The following is a 14,271-nucleotide window of genomic DNA, read 5'->3' on the forward strand; positions in this document are numbered from 1 at the left end:
AAGCTATCAGAGGTCTGTTCGGGCGGTTACTTCTTTTAAACCAAGAAGAAAAAGAAAGTTTGTGTTATTTGATATACACATCAGCTGTACTTGAAAGCGTATTTTTTTTTCTCAAGGTGCCCGCGTTTAGGAGAATTTCGACTGCAAGAACAATCCGAAAACACAGTCCGTGTTTCCCACTATCTTCCGCTTTTTCTCTAGCGTGATGATACACAGGTCGTCTTCGATGTTTAATTATTAAACTTTTTTTTATTAGTAACAGTAAAGTCAGAACATAGTCTATGATTCTAGTAAATGAACTCGAAATCATCATCGCCATCGCTGCATACATGAGCTGGCATGGGCAATTCAATTTTAATCACCGGTGGCCTTTTTTCTGATATAAACTTTTCCAGCTGTTTCTTTTCCTCTTCTTTGTGCTTGGTATAGTAGTGCTGCCACACCATCCATCCCATGTGTATCAGTCCTCCCAAGCAAGCAGCGATCATGAGGCCCAGCATTAATACGTGTACGAACCGAGCACCGGGATCAACCGAGGAAAAGGGAGAGGAAGATTCGAGCATGTTGTGAATGTTTGGATGGATGCTAGAGGTGGCGATAAGAGTGTCGTCTATTGAGAGCAATTTATCCACGGCATTGGCAGCAGAAGGCTGACAGCAAGCCATTGGATCGGCTTCAGCAAAGCCTAACCGCCGTCCGCCACGGTCCCATATTGTTGTCTTGCCACGCATCAATGTGTTTCCCAAAATGGTACCCGCCATCCGTGTGCCACCACCGTGCGAAAGTCCTGTCCAACTAATGTTGATCCATGACATACTAGTTTCCTCCAATACAGGATGTATCTTGACTAGATTCTCTAGGGGAATGGGAATCGCTTGACCGCTCAAGGAAACGGACACGTTCGAACGGTTATCAAGCTTGACGGCTCGGCTCGGGAGTGTCAGCTGTGCATGTTCGAGCCAAAACGCGCGTTCATACTCTGGTGATATGTATCTTCGATCAAATTGAATCACATTGCTTTTCCACAACGCCATCAGCAACCGGTGCAAGTTCTAAAAAGTTTGATACATTAGCTTTGTATGAATACACACTTGATGGATTTCATTGGTGCAATGTTTGCTTTGACAATGCTAAAATAACAAAAAAACATACCTCGGTACTGAGAATAATATCATTGGTGCCAGTGTCGACTATTGTTCGTGGTTTGTTTAAATCGTCGTGCATATCTACTGGATGGCCATTGACAAGAAACGCATCGATCACTACTTCGTAATAGTGGCTGTCGATTAATGACACCCAAGTAATTGGTGATTGGATACTTTGACTGGAATATCCACCTAGCCAGAAATGACCAACTCGACTCCCATTACAAGACGGTTCCTTGCTTTTCCTATGCTCGTCAAGTGCCCTGCTGGTATCGTCTGATATAAGGCTCAAGCCATGTGCAGCCAGTGGATCTACCACAGAACTTGGACAAAGCTGAAAGGAAAAGGCGTCGGGCACATGTAACTGCTTTCGCGTTGCGTCAAAGAGTGTTTCTGACGACAGCTCGTGGTTCAAATATCGACCGTGGTGTGGACGTGTCTGCAACTTCGAATACGCAAGCCCCCATAAACCTTGATTTTGTGGACACCGTGGAACAAAGAAATGGTTGCTGCTGGTAATGGCATCGACGCGTGCAGTTGCTGACTTATCATTTCCGAAATGTATTGATTGACCTGTTGCGTAACCGTGCCACGACGAGCGTGTTTTTGCGTTTCCGTAGCGAGCGCTCACGCGGTTTACCAATGCTTCCGGATGCACGGGCAAATGCGGCTCTTGAACAAACGTGCAGTTACTGCTGTCACAGCGATCGGATATCACAGCAGTGTTGGAAGATCCGGTGTCAAGGACGAGGTTCATCTTTTACAAGCAATATACTTGGATTAAATGACAAAGATAAAGGGGCCGCATGTTGGATCATTACTATAGTAACCAATAATTACCATGGTTTCGCCAACTTGGAGCTTTACGTGATAATCACATTCAGGATATCCGTAGACATCAAAGTGAGCGGTCATTGCAGAAGAAGAGTTCATTGCGAAGCAAGATCAAAGCATAGCCAAGGGGAGGCGAGAGAATAAGGGAAAAGAAGGTGATCCCAGCATCCTGGAACTCCCCAATTGAGGTTTTTTTTTTAAATTATGAATGCCATTATCCCCTTCCAGTATATGTTCCGGATGTATTTGTTTGTTCAGCTTAATAAAAAGGCACGCGGACACTTTTTCACTTTATTGCCAGCTTCCAGAACAATTTGGAAGCACCAGGACATTCTAGTACGCTACACATACAAGAGCACCACATCCTTTCTTTTTCCAATTTCACCGGTGACCAACAAGCCAATACAATGGCCAGCAAAGTGAAAAACTTGTTCAAAAAGATCGAAAATTTTGGCAACCCGGATCCTCTACCTCCCTCCAAGAACGTTCCGCCGGCGCCCCAGTTTGATCAATTTGATCCGGTGGCAAGCGAAGTGTATCGCCACCGCAAACACGTGGGCGTGAACCTCGGCTGTCTCTTTTGTCTTGAAGGCTGGTTGGCCCCACCCAGCTTGAAATCGAGCGGGTTGCGACATGATTGGGAATCCGAGATTGATTACCTCGAGGCTTGTCAATCGCGCGAAATGGCACGCGATTCACTTGAAGATCACTGGAAGAGCTTTATAACCGAGCAGGATTTCGAATATATGGCTAATGCTGGCATAAATGCAGTGCGCCTGCCCGTCGGGTATTGGATCGTGGTTGATAGGAACGATCTAACTGGGCCTTTCAAAAAGTTCCAAGGTGTCTATGATGCTGCATGGAACTATTTCCTGATCACTCTCCATAACGCCGCGAAGCATAATATCGGCGTTCTGGTCGATTTACACGGTGCTCCAGGTAATAAGGGAAACTTAGTAAAAGATCTTTTGTTGGAAAAAAAAGTACGGTGGTGTTAACGATAAACTTTTATCTCGCACTCGCGCACAGGCGGTCAAAATTGCGATAGTCATTGTGGTGTGTCAGGCGGACAAGCTCAACTTTTCAGACTTGGATCGCACAACCAGACCATTACCCTTAAGGTCCTAAACAAACTGGCCACGACCCTCGCGCCAATCAACAACGTGATTGGACTTGAAATATTGAACGAACCTCAAGACGATTCATCGCTGCCAGGCTTTTACTTGGAAGCGATTAAACAAGTCCGTCAAGCTACGCCTAATTTGCGCCTACCATTGTACATTGGCGATGCATGGAATTTAGACAAGTACAGCGAATTCATTGCCAAGCACCAAAATGAGTTGGATTTCTGTGTTCTCGACACCCACCAGTATTTTTGTCATATGCCTGTCGATCACGCCAAAACGGCCGAGCAACACACGAAACATCTGACGACCGGATTAAAGGACAAGTTGACCAACGCGTCCAAGCGTATTCGAGGCAGCATGGTTGTTGGTGAGTGGGCGGTCGTGTTGAACGGTAAATCGATTCCCAAGGGCCAGCATGATGGCAAAGTCATGAAAGATTTTGGCGCAGCCGAGCTTCAGGTGTGGGATCAAACATGCGGCGGCCAATTTTATTGGACTTACAAGACCGCCGATGACGGATGGTACTGGAGCTTTATTTATTGCATGAAGAACAATATCTTGCCGCAACCGCTGCCCGGTGGTGGATTCATCAATAACGTCAATGCTGGGCCGATCCGGGATAGCAAAGGGGCGGCAATGGAGGACGCGCATGGAAAGCATGTACAGTATTGGACGGGGCAGAACAATCAAAAGGTTGTCGATAACGCCTGGCGTTTTCAAAAAGGGTTTGACGCAGGTTTTGATGTTGCGCTTCGCTTTGTTGAATCGTTCAAAAGTCACGTCGGATTTGTGGGTCAGCTAGCTTATGAATATGCACTACAGCACTGCAACGAAGATCAGGATAAGCAGGAAGCGTCGGCAAACGCCTGGCAGTTTGAGCACGGCTTTTCGCAAGCTATTGGAGTTGTTGAGCAAGGATTACGACGATCAGGCGCTCTGTAGTAGTGATATTAGCGGTTCTTAGACACCACTTGACTCATCAAAATTTTAATAGATGAAAATAAACCTTAGAAGCAATATGTCAATTGTAATGTAAGATCAACACTGATGATCTATGCGTAAACCCGATAAAGTTAGCACTCCATATCTAAGTATTTAGTGGTAGTTTGACCTTTCAGGTAAGACCGATAGCAAGCATCTAAAAGCTAAGGGTATAATCATGTTTCTACTGTACTAACGAAGAAGCGCTGTCTATGATTGAAAACAGGTTATTACTGAAATTTATAAGGTATGAACTCAAACAGATAAAAAAAGACTTCTTGATTACTAGCAAATCTTATTTCAACAAAAGAAGATCCATCGGGAAGATGACGATCAACCTTTCCCTTGTGCTACTGCTCGTATAGACTTTGTTAAGGAGTATGACTTGTAGTAGATAATAGTAAAGTATACCAGGAGCTACAGTTGTCCACTAGTATCTGGGTGATAGACTAACGAATAACCTGTTGTAGTGGTTGATCATGGAGAGCACTTTGACATCACTAAGCCAGCTCCGGCAAAGGTAAAAATAATAAGTAAACACAATGCAGTAAGATTTGATTTCTTTGTCTTTGTTCTTCCTCTCTCTTCATTTACTGTTGTTGAGCATTAATCACCTTTTCTAAAGCATCCCTGAAATTTAAATGCTTCCATTTACATAACTGAAAAAGAGACGCTGTTGCTACTGCTGCTGTGTCTACTATTATCGCTAGCAGCGAGTATTAGTATGTAGAGTAAAAGCATAATATAACCATAGCATAAAGAAGTTGTTACTTTCAGGGTCAAGTGTCATCATCCCTCTTTTTTGTCTATTGCTCGTTTGTAACATCGGCTCTCCCCCTCCTAAATGACACCTTTGTTTTCCCTTTTTCAATGAACTTGGCCACTTATGAGCAAATGTCAAGTACATTTTGGGGCTGATGATGACGACATTCAAAGTTGACAACAGCGTGTTTTTTGTCCGAGTAATGTGTAAATAGTCAGTAGTAGTAATGGAAAAAAGCCCTATCTTCAAAGAGGAAGATCGGGATGGGGGTGGGGTTGTAAACATTTGAGGAGGTTGAAATTAAGCGTAGAGAGATCCCCTGTTGCTGTTGCTGCTGTTGTTGCTGCTGTTGTTGATTCTGTTGGTCATGTCCAAGTGACAATGGGGATGATGCTGTGCTGTTTGTGCTTTCTTTCAGAGCTATCATCATTGTGGTCCTTTGAAAGCATTTGTAAAGGAAAAGCGGGAACAAGCTAGACCAGATATAATTCATACACCTAAGCAACTTTTTTGATAAAAGAAAAAATGGTTGTCAAACCAGCAATAGCTAGAGCTGTCAGGTGTGCAGCAGTACTAGCAGCATTAGTAAACTTTGTTGTCCTTGCATTACTAAGTAGGCAAAATCAATAAAAGACAATCATTTTGGCATATGCTATGGTAACGGATTGACGAAGGAGGGAACGATCTGAGGTTGGCATTGATATGGCATCTCTTCTTTCGTTTCTATGCTGTGGCTACTCCCTTATTTACCACTTGGACAATCAAAGTCTAAACGCTATCGAGTTATATCGTCAACGAAATTGAGATCCTCCTTCTTACAAATCCAGATACTTGCCGTCGTTAAACCAGAAAGCAACACACTTTTGTTGCAGCGTCTCTTCCTCAGGCACAAAAACACCCCCAAATTTTCGTTGTTTGAACTTGACTTGTTCCTGCAAACAAGTTCGCTGCTCCTCCCCTATTTTTTCTTTCCTTCTATATCAGCATTTATAATACTTTCTATAGGTCTCAGCAAGCAGCAGTAGCAACCTAAAGGTAAGATTTTAATTGTTCAAACGGCTGTAAGCTCATTCTGCATCTTGCAACTTAGTTCTTTTTTAATTCATTTCGGCAGAACATTATAAACACAGTGCATAGAACGTTGATACAATGGAGTGAACTTTAAGCTAGAATAACTACTATGTGGTCGATATGTATTACTTTTGCTTTGCTTATAAGCACTTTGCTCTTCTTTTGCCGCAGGGTGATCTGTCGTCAACAAAAATGACGTGCACACTTCAGTGGCAAATTTGAGGGAGCGCAGTAGATAGAGAAGAAGAGAAACAGACAGTGGAAATTTGAGGGGAGGTGTACTAGGGATTTGGAGTGGATGTGTGTGGATGTGTGTGTGTGCTTATGAGGGAGGAGAGTGAGAAGTAAGAGAGTGACATGGGCCGGTGGTGGCTGCAAGGGAGTGACGAGGGAGCAAAATGAGGGAGACGTTAGAAGAGGAGTAGCGCGGGGGATGCTAAGCGAGAGAAAAGCGGATAAAGAGGAAGAATAAGCGAAGCATACCGAAAAAGAAAGGTAGTATATCTACATCGTCCACGCGCATCACTCCTCACTCTATCCAAAGCTTGCCTCCCCCAATTCTAAGCCCTCCCCACCCATTCATTCAGCATCGTGTCTCCTCTCCTGCGCAGTACATAGTGTGCTGCTACCACCCGCTTTTATGCGTATATAAAAAGCCACTCTTTGCTGCAATTCCTTTCTGTTTGTACTCGCTCCTCTTATCACCAACAGATTCCATCGTTCAGCTATTCTTACTCTTTTCTAACTAATCAATTACTCTTTTATATTAACGACCGCCACTAAAACAAAAGACAACGAAATAAATTATTCTGACGATGAATACAAACGAGCTTACGGTTTCCCAAGTGTTTCAACAATCCGTCGTGCCAATTTCGTTCGGCGCGAGCTTTGCTTTGCTAGGCGGCTTTTTCTTTGGATGCATCTATTCTGGTCTTGCAAAGAATGAAAAGCAAATCAGCTGGCTACTGACATTTGCAAGCAGCTTTGTCTGTACGCTCATTTCGATCCCTTGCTTCTTCACGTTCTGGCTTTCCGGGTGGGACATTCGAATGCTGGGTATCGAGGCTACTTGGCACACCGCAAGCGTCTGCTTTTTCATTTCCTATCTTATTCTCGACTTGTCACTGGGATCCATCTACTATCGCCGACGCATCACCTTCTTGACCGGGTGGTTCCATCACACACTCTACATTGTCTTTCTCTTGTGGTTCTTGCGTATGCGCACCGCTTCCTTCTTTTGCACCGCTGCCATTCTCGAGCTCCCTACGCTGATATTGGCTGCAGGATCTCTAAGCAAAGTCTGGCGATGCGACTTTTTGTTTGCAACATCCTTCTTTTTCCTTCGTCTTGTGCTCCATGCCTGGATGATTGCCCAGCTCAGACTTCATCATCGAGTCGAGTCCCTTTGGATTGTTGCCGTTGTTGTGTATCCGTTGCATCTCTATTGGTTCCATGGTTAGCGTCTTTTTTTATTATATTGTTTATACGAGACGTACGCACATACGCGTCTGTACGTGCTTATGCGTGCGTCCGGTCTGCATCGTATGCTCATCATCTAACTTTCATTATTCTCATACCTCTCTCTCTCTCTCCGCGTCTCTCTGTAGGTATTATTAACCAGCAGATCCGAAATCACCCAAAGGCTATGCAACAAATTGCCATACTTTTGGATTCAAAGCATAGCTTTCTCGACAAGATCCTCACAGCATAGAAACCCATCATTCATATATCCAACAATTACTACTAGCATCACACTCTCCTACGCGGGCACGTATCCACACACGACAACAAGGCCATACATACGCACGTATTCGTGTATTTTTTTTATCTTTTATTGTATTTAACTTCAAGCTCATTCGTGTCTTTATCTACTTAATTGCGATCCCACCTGTTTCTCATCATTTACTTAGCCCTACCCGCTTTCATTTTTTCTTATTGTTGTAAAAGTATAAAACCGTACAAAAACCACGTTAATGTCAACAAACAAACACATTTGTACGCTGTCTTTTTTTTTTGAATAATTTATTTACTATCATATATTCTCATTTTCTATGCTCTTTGTGTGATGCTAATTGTCGTTGTCACTGACGTTGTTGCTCTACAACTTTCATGGTTCCGGTGCTCCAGCTGCGTTTACATCTAGGATAGTATTAATACAGTTCACTTTTGGTTGTAAAAAAGTGTATATTGTTGCCAAAATGTCGACTTTTGTGATCGTCAATATGAGCAAGATTGTACCACAAATTGTATAGGTGCAGTATGTATCTACTAGTTTTCATGCACAGTGTATGTATCGCACCGGCGGTAGCCTGAAAGTTTATTTCCAATATATAACTCACTTTCGTGGTGTGTCTTAAAGCACGACGAAATGATCAAGTGATCGACATGCAGGATCACATCGGCCTCCTTCTCTTGCCTATCACTGTCACTATTTTGTGTATGCTGTCCACCACCTTCTCCTCCTCTGCGCCTCCCAATTTGGGGAGAATAATTCTTACTGCGTACACGGTGCTGCGATGCTGCTAGTGGACCCTGGTGCTGATTTATTTTTATTTTTAAAAGGCACAGATTTGTTTTTGCTATGTGCTGTATGTATGCATACCAACACCAACTGAGACTTACCATTCCGATACGTTGGCACGGCCATGTCGATAATCATCATAAGAGCAGCGGGCTGTCCAGCAACAATGAAGTTCGTCAGACAAAGTTTCAGTTTTGAAGCGCGTAAGGGATAAATTACACCATCATTCTTCATCATCAACATATACTACTAGATATTACCCATATATAGTAATATGCTTAGCATCAACCTTTTTTCCCTTTGTTGCTGTCACTCAACAAAAGACAGCGAACACCGATTCGTCAAAACCTACATGCTTTATGTTTGTCACTCACATACGCATGCATAAAGTACATACTTGCAAGATTTTGTTCCGGAGTAATTTTACATATGTTGCGCGTTTTAGAAAGAAACCAGTTTACTAATCTCTTTTTTGCTGCTGCTGCAGGTCCAAGTGATATAAGAAGAAAAAGAGAGAAGCTTTGAGAGAGGAGTACATGACAGCAGTCTAATTATATTAGATTACTGGGATAGTTTGTTGAACTACTAGTGATTATCTCGTTAGAGTGATGCTGTTACGATTAATGCAATAGATAGTAGCATGTAATGACGACGAGGTGACAATGATGATGATGATGATGATGATGATGATGCCACAGTTTTGCTTAATGAGATAGTAATTACGATTTAATCATCGCATTTTTTTACTACATTAAGTCATATTACTATACGAACGTTCTAAAAAAGGAGAAATGACAAATCAAGAGACAAAAGAAGGAGATTGGTTCGGTGACCATACATAATACTTTTCATCTTTTCAAAAGAATGATTAGCCATTTGATCACTCCGATGTAAACTATGTACACAATAGCTAGAAAAGTGAGCGCAGTGCCAATGATATTTGCTATCCTGGTGCTGCATGAATGAAGCCGGTCGCATTATCTGTTCTACTTTTGCATACTTTGCGTATGCATTGCAAGTAGCTCCGTCTTGTTACTGTTAACTGTTTTTTTGCTATGGAAGCTGTAGATGATGCTACTACCGCTTGTCACAGTTCCATGTAGACTGGACGTTTTCTCTGCTCCCCTGGTAATAGCTACGTCCTGCCGACAATGCTGCTGATTACATACGGTTTAAAGCGCTGCAGACTCTAACTCCGTGGGGAATGTAAGTATATAGCCAGTTAAAGTGCCCATTTATATCATTTAGGATGGGAAGCATTTACATATACGTTCGCATACTATCACTGCTTGAGATTCAGGGTCTCCAAAGGTGTGTAGAGCACCCATCATTTTGGTGTGTCCTTTCCGTGCTCCACGACACTTCCTTTTGTTTTGTACATCTGAAAGGGCAAAAGCATGGACCATCCACCTCCATCACTATTGATCCTTGGTGGCAACAAACCCTACACCGATCGTGTATATGTATCTGTGCGTGCATCGTTATCAAGGAATATTTGTGCGCGGGGTATTACTTGGCACATAAGAGTATAGCTTGACAGTACAGGTGGCGAGGGGTTATTTAGCTTTTTCTTTTCGCCGCTTTCCCCTCACCCCCTCCCCTAAATCCCTACGTTCCCGCCTCGTTTACACATAAACAAAAGAGAGAAAAGATACTACTATGTGTAGTAGCACTATGTCCTCCTCTGTCTCCGCTAGCTAGGGCAAACAGAAAGGGTTGCATACACATCGTCGTTCTTCTCGATAACAAGGAAGTAAGGTCACTGACTACATACAGAAAGGAAGGAGTGGCGGTTGGTAATGTGCTGCATACTAATTGGGTGACTTATCTTGGTGTGTAGTACACTGACCTTACCAGTCCTTAGATGGTAACATGAAGAGGTAGTGAAGGAGGAGGAATCAAATTTATGCCGAAAAACAAGAGAGCGCTCTACTAGTGATTTTGTACAATGCGCATGAAAACTATAACTTTCTTTTTGATCGTGAATTTTTATTAACAGTGATAGTATACAAATGGAATCGGACATACATAATGTATTATCTACAGCACAATAATGGGGAAAGGAGGTACTAAAACTATAATCTTCTTAATCTACTTTCTTCGGCCCCGTCGAGAAGCATTCGGGTTCCTGCGGCCGAATCCAATGGTGTCGGAACCATACATGTTGTTACCGACGAAGCGACCATCTCCACCTGTTTTATTGGAAAGCGGGATAAAGTCGGGATCAAACATATCCAGTACGCCCTTTTTGCTTCTATTCTGTTGTGATTTGACGTACTCGCGCTGATCTTCGCGCAGGACGATGTTGTTGATCTGTCGGCCACCTTGTGGACGTGGAATATCATACTATATGCAAGAATCAACTTGTGAGCAATTCAATCCAGCCCACAATCCCAATCTTTTCCTTCAAAAACAAGCATACCTTTGTTCCTCGCAGGTTGTACTGATAGTTTTTCTTCAAGTGGTATGTGACGTGGCCTTGACCGTTTGTACTGCACGACACTCGCTGGAGTGATGCATTTCCGCATTTTGGACAGAACTTCTTTTCCATGTTGGTTGTCACAGTAAAGCAAGCGTGGCATCGCAATACCCAGTTTTTCACCCTTGTGATACGGTGACCACCCGTAGATACCAGATTCATGTTCATTTGAAGCAAAACGTTCTTTTGATATTAGAAAAAAAAGAGGAGGGATTTGTATGAGTTAGAAAACATGTCTTGTCTCCACTACCGAAAATAGTCTTTCTTTACCTGCATAGCAAAATCGCCCGTCATACACGCTACCGCCATTGTATTTTGTTTTTTCAATTCCTCTGGTGTCACACCGAGTTCGGTCGCCTTAAAGTCTTCGATATTATCAGGAGTAATCCATTCACCACAATCACTGTCATCCTCATCTTCTACTAATTGCTCGGTTACTGCTGGTTCATTCACAGACATGTTTTCCAGTTGCTGACTAACAGCAGTTGTATTATCGTTCGATACTTCATACGTCGTATTGTCATTCTGCTGTGCCTCGTTTGCGGTGGTGGTGGTGGTCGTTGTCGTAGGTTCAGATACCGGTGGTTCCTCCTGTTTCTGTGGTTGTAATTGTTGTGGTTGAGCCTTCTTTTTGTTATTGAAGTGGCGGCCCTTTTTCTTGGTGGTGGCCGTTTCCCATCCATCATCATCCACTGTATCTTCGACGACTGGTGCATTTTTTTTGGGTTTCGGTGGAGGAGCGCTGGGCAAAGTACCCGTTGGACGAGTTTTAACAGGTTCTTTACGGATACCGTCAATACCATTCGCACGTGCTTCAAGCGTGTACGTCAAAGCCAAAACTTTCAGATCGGGCAAGGATAACGAGGCATAGTCACCCGTCTTTTTGGAAAACTCGACGACTGTTATGAATTCACACAAGGGTTAGTTCTTGAGAAACTTGTAGCTCAAAATACCCGTAGCACTCCATAGAACATCAAAAGACAAAACATACATACCAGCTTTCATGGCGTCCTCGGTTGGATCCTCGATTTGGATCTCGAATGGCAAGCGAGTCAAGTATTCTCGAGAATGTGCACTCCGGACTTCGGTTATCACTTCCGGACAGGTATAAAACTCGTTTGCTGTGCGTTGTAAAGTGGTGCCATTGACAATCGCATTCGTATCAACAATCAGTTGGTTGATTCTAGGTTCTCCAAAAGAAGACGTTGACGAGGCCATTGTATATACGACGTGTGCGTGATCGCTCTTGATCAAAAGGGAAACAAAAAAATATTTTTTTGCGGAGAGAAACAAGCAGTTCGTGTAAGCGCTGCTTTAACCAGTTTCTTTAATAACTTACAAAAACGTTCAATGGCTACCGCTGCTCCAGCAAACGCCTTCAGTGGCGAAGTGAGCAGCGTACGCACGGTTTTGAATCTTCTCAAGTCAATTCAAATAAAAAATGTTAGAAAACAGCTCTCTCAGTTTGATTGAATCCACGCGATTTTAGGTTGACATGGTTTTGTCTGACGATCTAGATCCCTTTTCATTTCTCGCTCTTTATCATAGATCGCGACGTGCAATATATACGACGAAGGAATCACTTTCACGTGTGTCGAGACGCATCGCATCAAAGCCATTGCATACTTGCGACGGCACATGTTTGAATCGTATCGAAAGCAACAAAATCAAGATATACCGACATTCGGCGTTGGGCTGAACACATTGATTGATTGTCTTAGTCTGTTGGGCCCAGCATCCACTCCCGCAGCAGACACTTGCAAATTTCGATATTCTGTCACAGGATCTCATTTGGAAATCATGTATATATAGCCACTATGATGATATGATGATGAGAGAGTCTTGCGGGTTACTTACCATTTGCGTCCGGGACGCCGTAATTTTTATCTCACCTAGCCGCGATGACAGGGAGAACAATGTATCTACAAACTGCCGACTTGTTACACTTGAACCTGACGAAGAAAACATGGAATTGAGCTTAAATGACGATCGGAACTTGAGCCAGCAATTAATCATGAAGGCAAGTCTACTGCTCTCGGGAAGCATCCAACAGAAAATACTGAGTTGTTGTATGCCATGGAAATGATACTAATGCACATACACGAACAAAACCAAAACAATAGTCGTCATGGCTGAAAGAGGCGATGAGTGATGTGGACAACTCATGTGAACGCATAATTATGACATTTTCGCCAACGGATCCATGCTTTTCGCTCTCTGGTGAAGGAAATATTGGTACTTTTCAGGTAATTTGAACTGAGAAAAAGGGAAAGAGGCAAGGGGCGACGCCTTGAGCGTCTTATTTTTATGCGCGCTTTACTGAAAATAGTGAAAAAAATCAGATGGAATACCAAGAGCATTCCGAGCCGTTCATCAGCTTCCACTGTCATGAAGAAGCATCATACAGGTAGGTTGTTGTCAAAGCATACTTCTTAACCCCGTGCCGAACCGTACCCGTGCGTTTGTGACCGTGACGGTACTAAGGTTGAATGATGGTTATGATGTTTGTAGCTACCATGCCTCCCATATAGCTTACTGCAACAAGGCGCTCGACCAGTCAGATGAGGTATCTTTACGCGTTTCACGGGACGGTGTGCTGTCTATGCTGGTAAAGTATTTTATTTGCACCCTTTCTCTGTCTCTTCCAGTCCAGAAGAACTGATGTACTCTGTCGCATTCTATTCTACACACAGTTCCGTATCCAAGAGTCTCACGTTGAATTCACAGTAAGTGTTGTTGAGAATCTGCAGAAAATAAAGAGAGAGAGTTAAAATATACGCCATGTGAACTTACTGAGTTTCTTTTTTTACAGATGCTACCGTATGACTCGAGCGCTTCAGGTGACGCATAATCCATTTTATAGGGAAGTGTCACAGCTTCTGGACTTTTCTGTCGTTATCGTCATACCACAGCCTCCTCTCGCTCTATCTACACTCTCTGCACTCGTCTCCTCCTTACAAAACCAAACTGAAAAAACTTCCTCGCATGATACATCTTACCTTGTACACTAGCTAATTTCAAAGCCCACTGTTTACCTTCAAAAGAAGGAGCTCCTCAAAGAATTACTTTCTTCAATATCCCAAGCCCTTTCGATCGCTTCATCAAAAATATATCAATACGACGCCTGCTGTCATTTTAAATGTGGGAGTAACAACAAGCACCTGACTTAGAATCACATACCATTCTTCCATCCAGTGTACCTGAACTTCTACCCTTATGCGGGTATTTTTATAACTAATTCACAGGGACCCGGTCATTCGTCACGTATGATCCAACTAATATCATAGCATGCATCGTAACAAGAACTCGCAACGCACCGACTGACTGAGCGGCAGAATCACAGTAACTCT

General features: G+C 43.1%; 5 protein-coding genes across 5 annotated transcripts; 3 read left to right on the forward strand and 2 right to left on the reverse strand.

Annotated features, from left to right (window-relative positions):
• Nucleotides 1-287: 287 nt before the first annotated feature.
• On the reverse strand, nucleotides 288-2,078 carry BDB00DRAFT_866662 (aspartic peptidase domain-containing protein; the record flags this gene model as incomplete). Its single annotated transcript, XM_053126251.1, has 3 exons — nucleotides 288-1,052; nucleotides 1,153-1,902; nucleotides 1,986-2,078. The coding sequence occupies 3 exons, from the start codon at nucleotides 2,076-2,078 to the stop codon at nucleotides 288-290; spliced, it is 1,608 nt and encodes a 535-aa protein (XP_052985440.1).
• Nucleotides 2,079-2,225: 147 nt separating this feature from the next.
• BDB00DRAFT_221786 (glycoside hydrolase superfamily) lies at nucleotides 2,226-4,173 on the forward strand. The gene is made up of 2 exons (XM_053116527.1): nucleotides 2,226-2,918; nucleotides 3,009-4,173. Exons 1-2 carry the CDS (start codon nucleotides 2,387-2,389, stop codon nucleotides 4,046-4,048), a joined length of 1,572 nt encoding a protein of 523 aa, XP_052985441.1. The 5' UTR covers nucleotides 2,226-2,386; the 3' UTR covers nucleotides 4,049-4,173.
• Nucleotides 4,174-6,736: 2,563 nt separating this feature from the next.
• Nucleotides 6,737-7,381, forward strand: BDB00DRAFT_866664 (uncharacterized protein; the record flags this gene model as incomplete). Its single annotated transcript, XM_053126252.1, has 1 exon — nucleotides 6,737-7,381. One exon carries the CDS (start codon nucleotides 6,737-6,739, stop codon nucleotides 7,379-7,381), a length of 645 nt encoding a protein of 214 aa, XP_052985442.1.
• A 2,969-nt stretch (nucleotides 7,382-10,350) lies between these two features.
• On the reverse strand, nucleotides 10,351-12,232 carry BDB00DRAFT_967464 (Nin one binding Zn-ribbon like-domain-containing protein). Its single transcript, XM_053129812.1, has 4 exons — nucleotides 11,917-12,232; nucleotides 11,192-11,820; nucleotides 10,865-11,104; nucleotides 10,351-10,788 (listed from the first exon to the last, which is right to left on the reverse strand). The coding sequence occupies exons 1-4, from the start codon at nucleotides 12,137-12,139 to the stop codon at nucleotides 10,534-10,536; spliced, it is 1,347 nt and encodes a 448-aa protein (XP_052985443.1). The 5' UTR covers nucleotides 12,140-12,232; the 3' UTR covers nucleotides 10,351-10,533.
• On the forward strand, nucleotides 11,850-14,060 carry BDB00DRAFT_221810 (Rad1/Rec1/Rad17). Its single transcript, XM_053116528.1, has 9 exons — nucleotides 11,850-12,026; nucleotides 12,109-12,364; nucleotides 12,470-12,723; nucleotides 12,818-12,941; nucleotides 13,045-13,167; nucleotides 13,264-13,328; nucleotides 13,433-13,529; nucleotides 13,615-13,647; nucleotides 13,734-14,060. Exons 2-9 carry the CDS (start codon nucleotides 12,272-12,274, stop codon nucleotides 13,770-13,772), a joined length of 828 nt encoding a protein of 275 aa, XP_052985444.1. The 5' UTR covers nucleotides 11,850-12,026; nucleotides 12,109-12,271; the 3' UTR covers nucleotides 13,773-14,060.
• The last annotated feature ends 211 nt before the right edge of the window (nucleotides 14,061-14,271 follow it).

Source organism: Zychaea mexicana (assembly GCF_025766255.1).
Source record: "Zychaea mexicana strain RSA 1403 chromosome Unknown BDB00scaffold_2, whole genome shotgun sequence".
NCBI classification, from domain to species: Eukaryota; Fungi; Mucoromycota; class Mucoromycetes; order Mucorales; family Lichtheimiaceae; genus Zychaea; species Zychaea mexicana.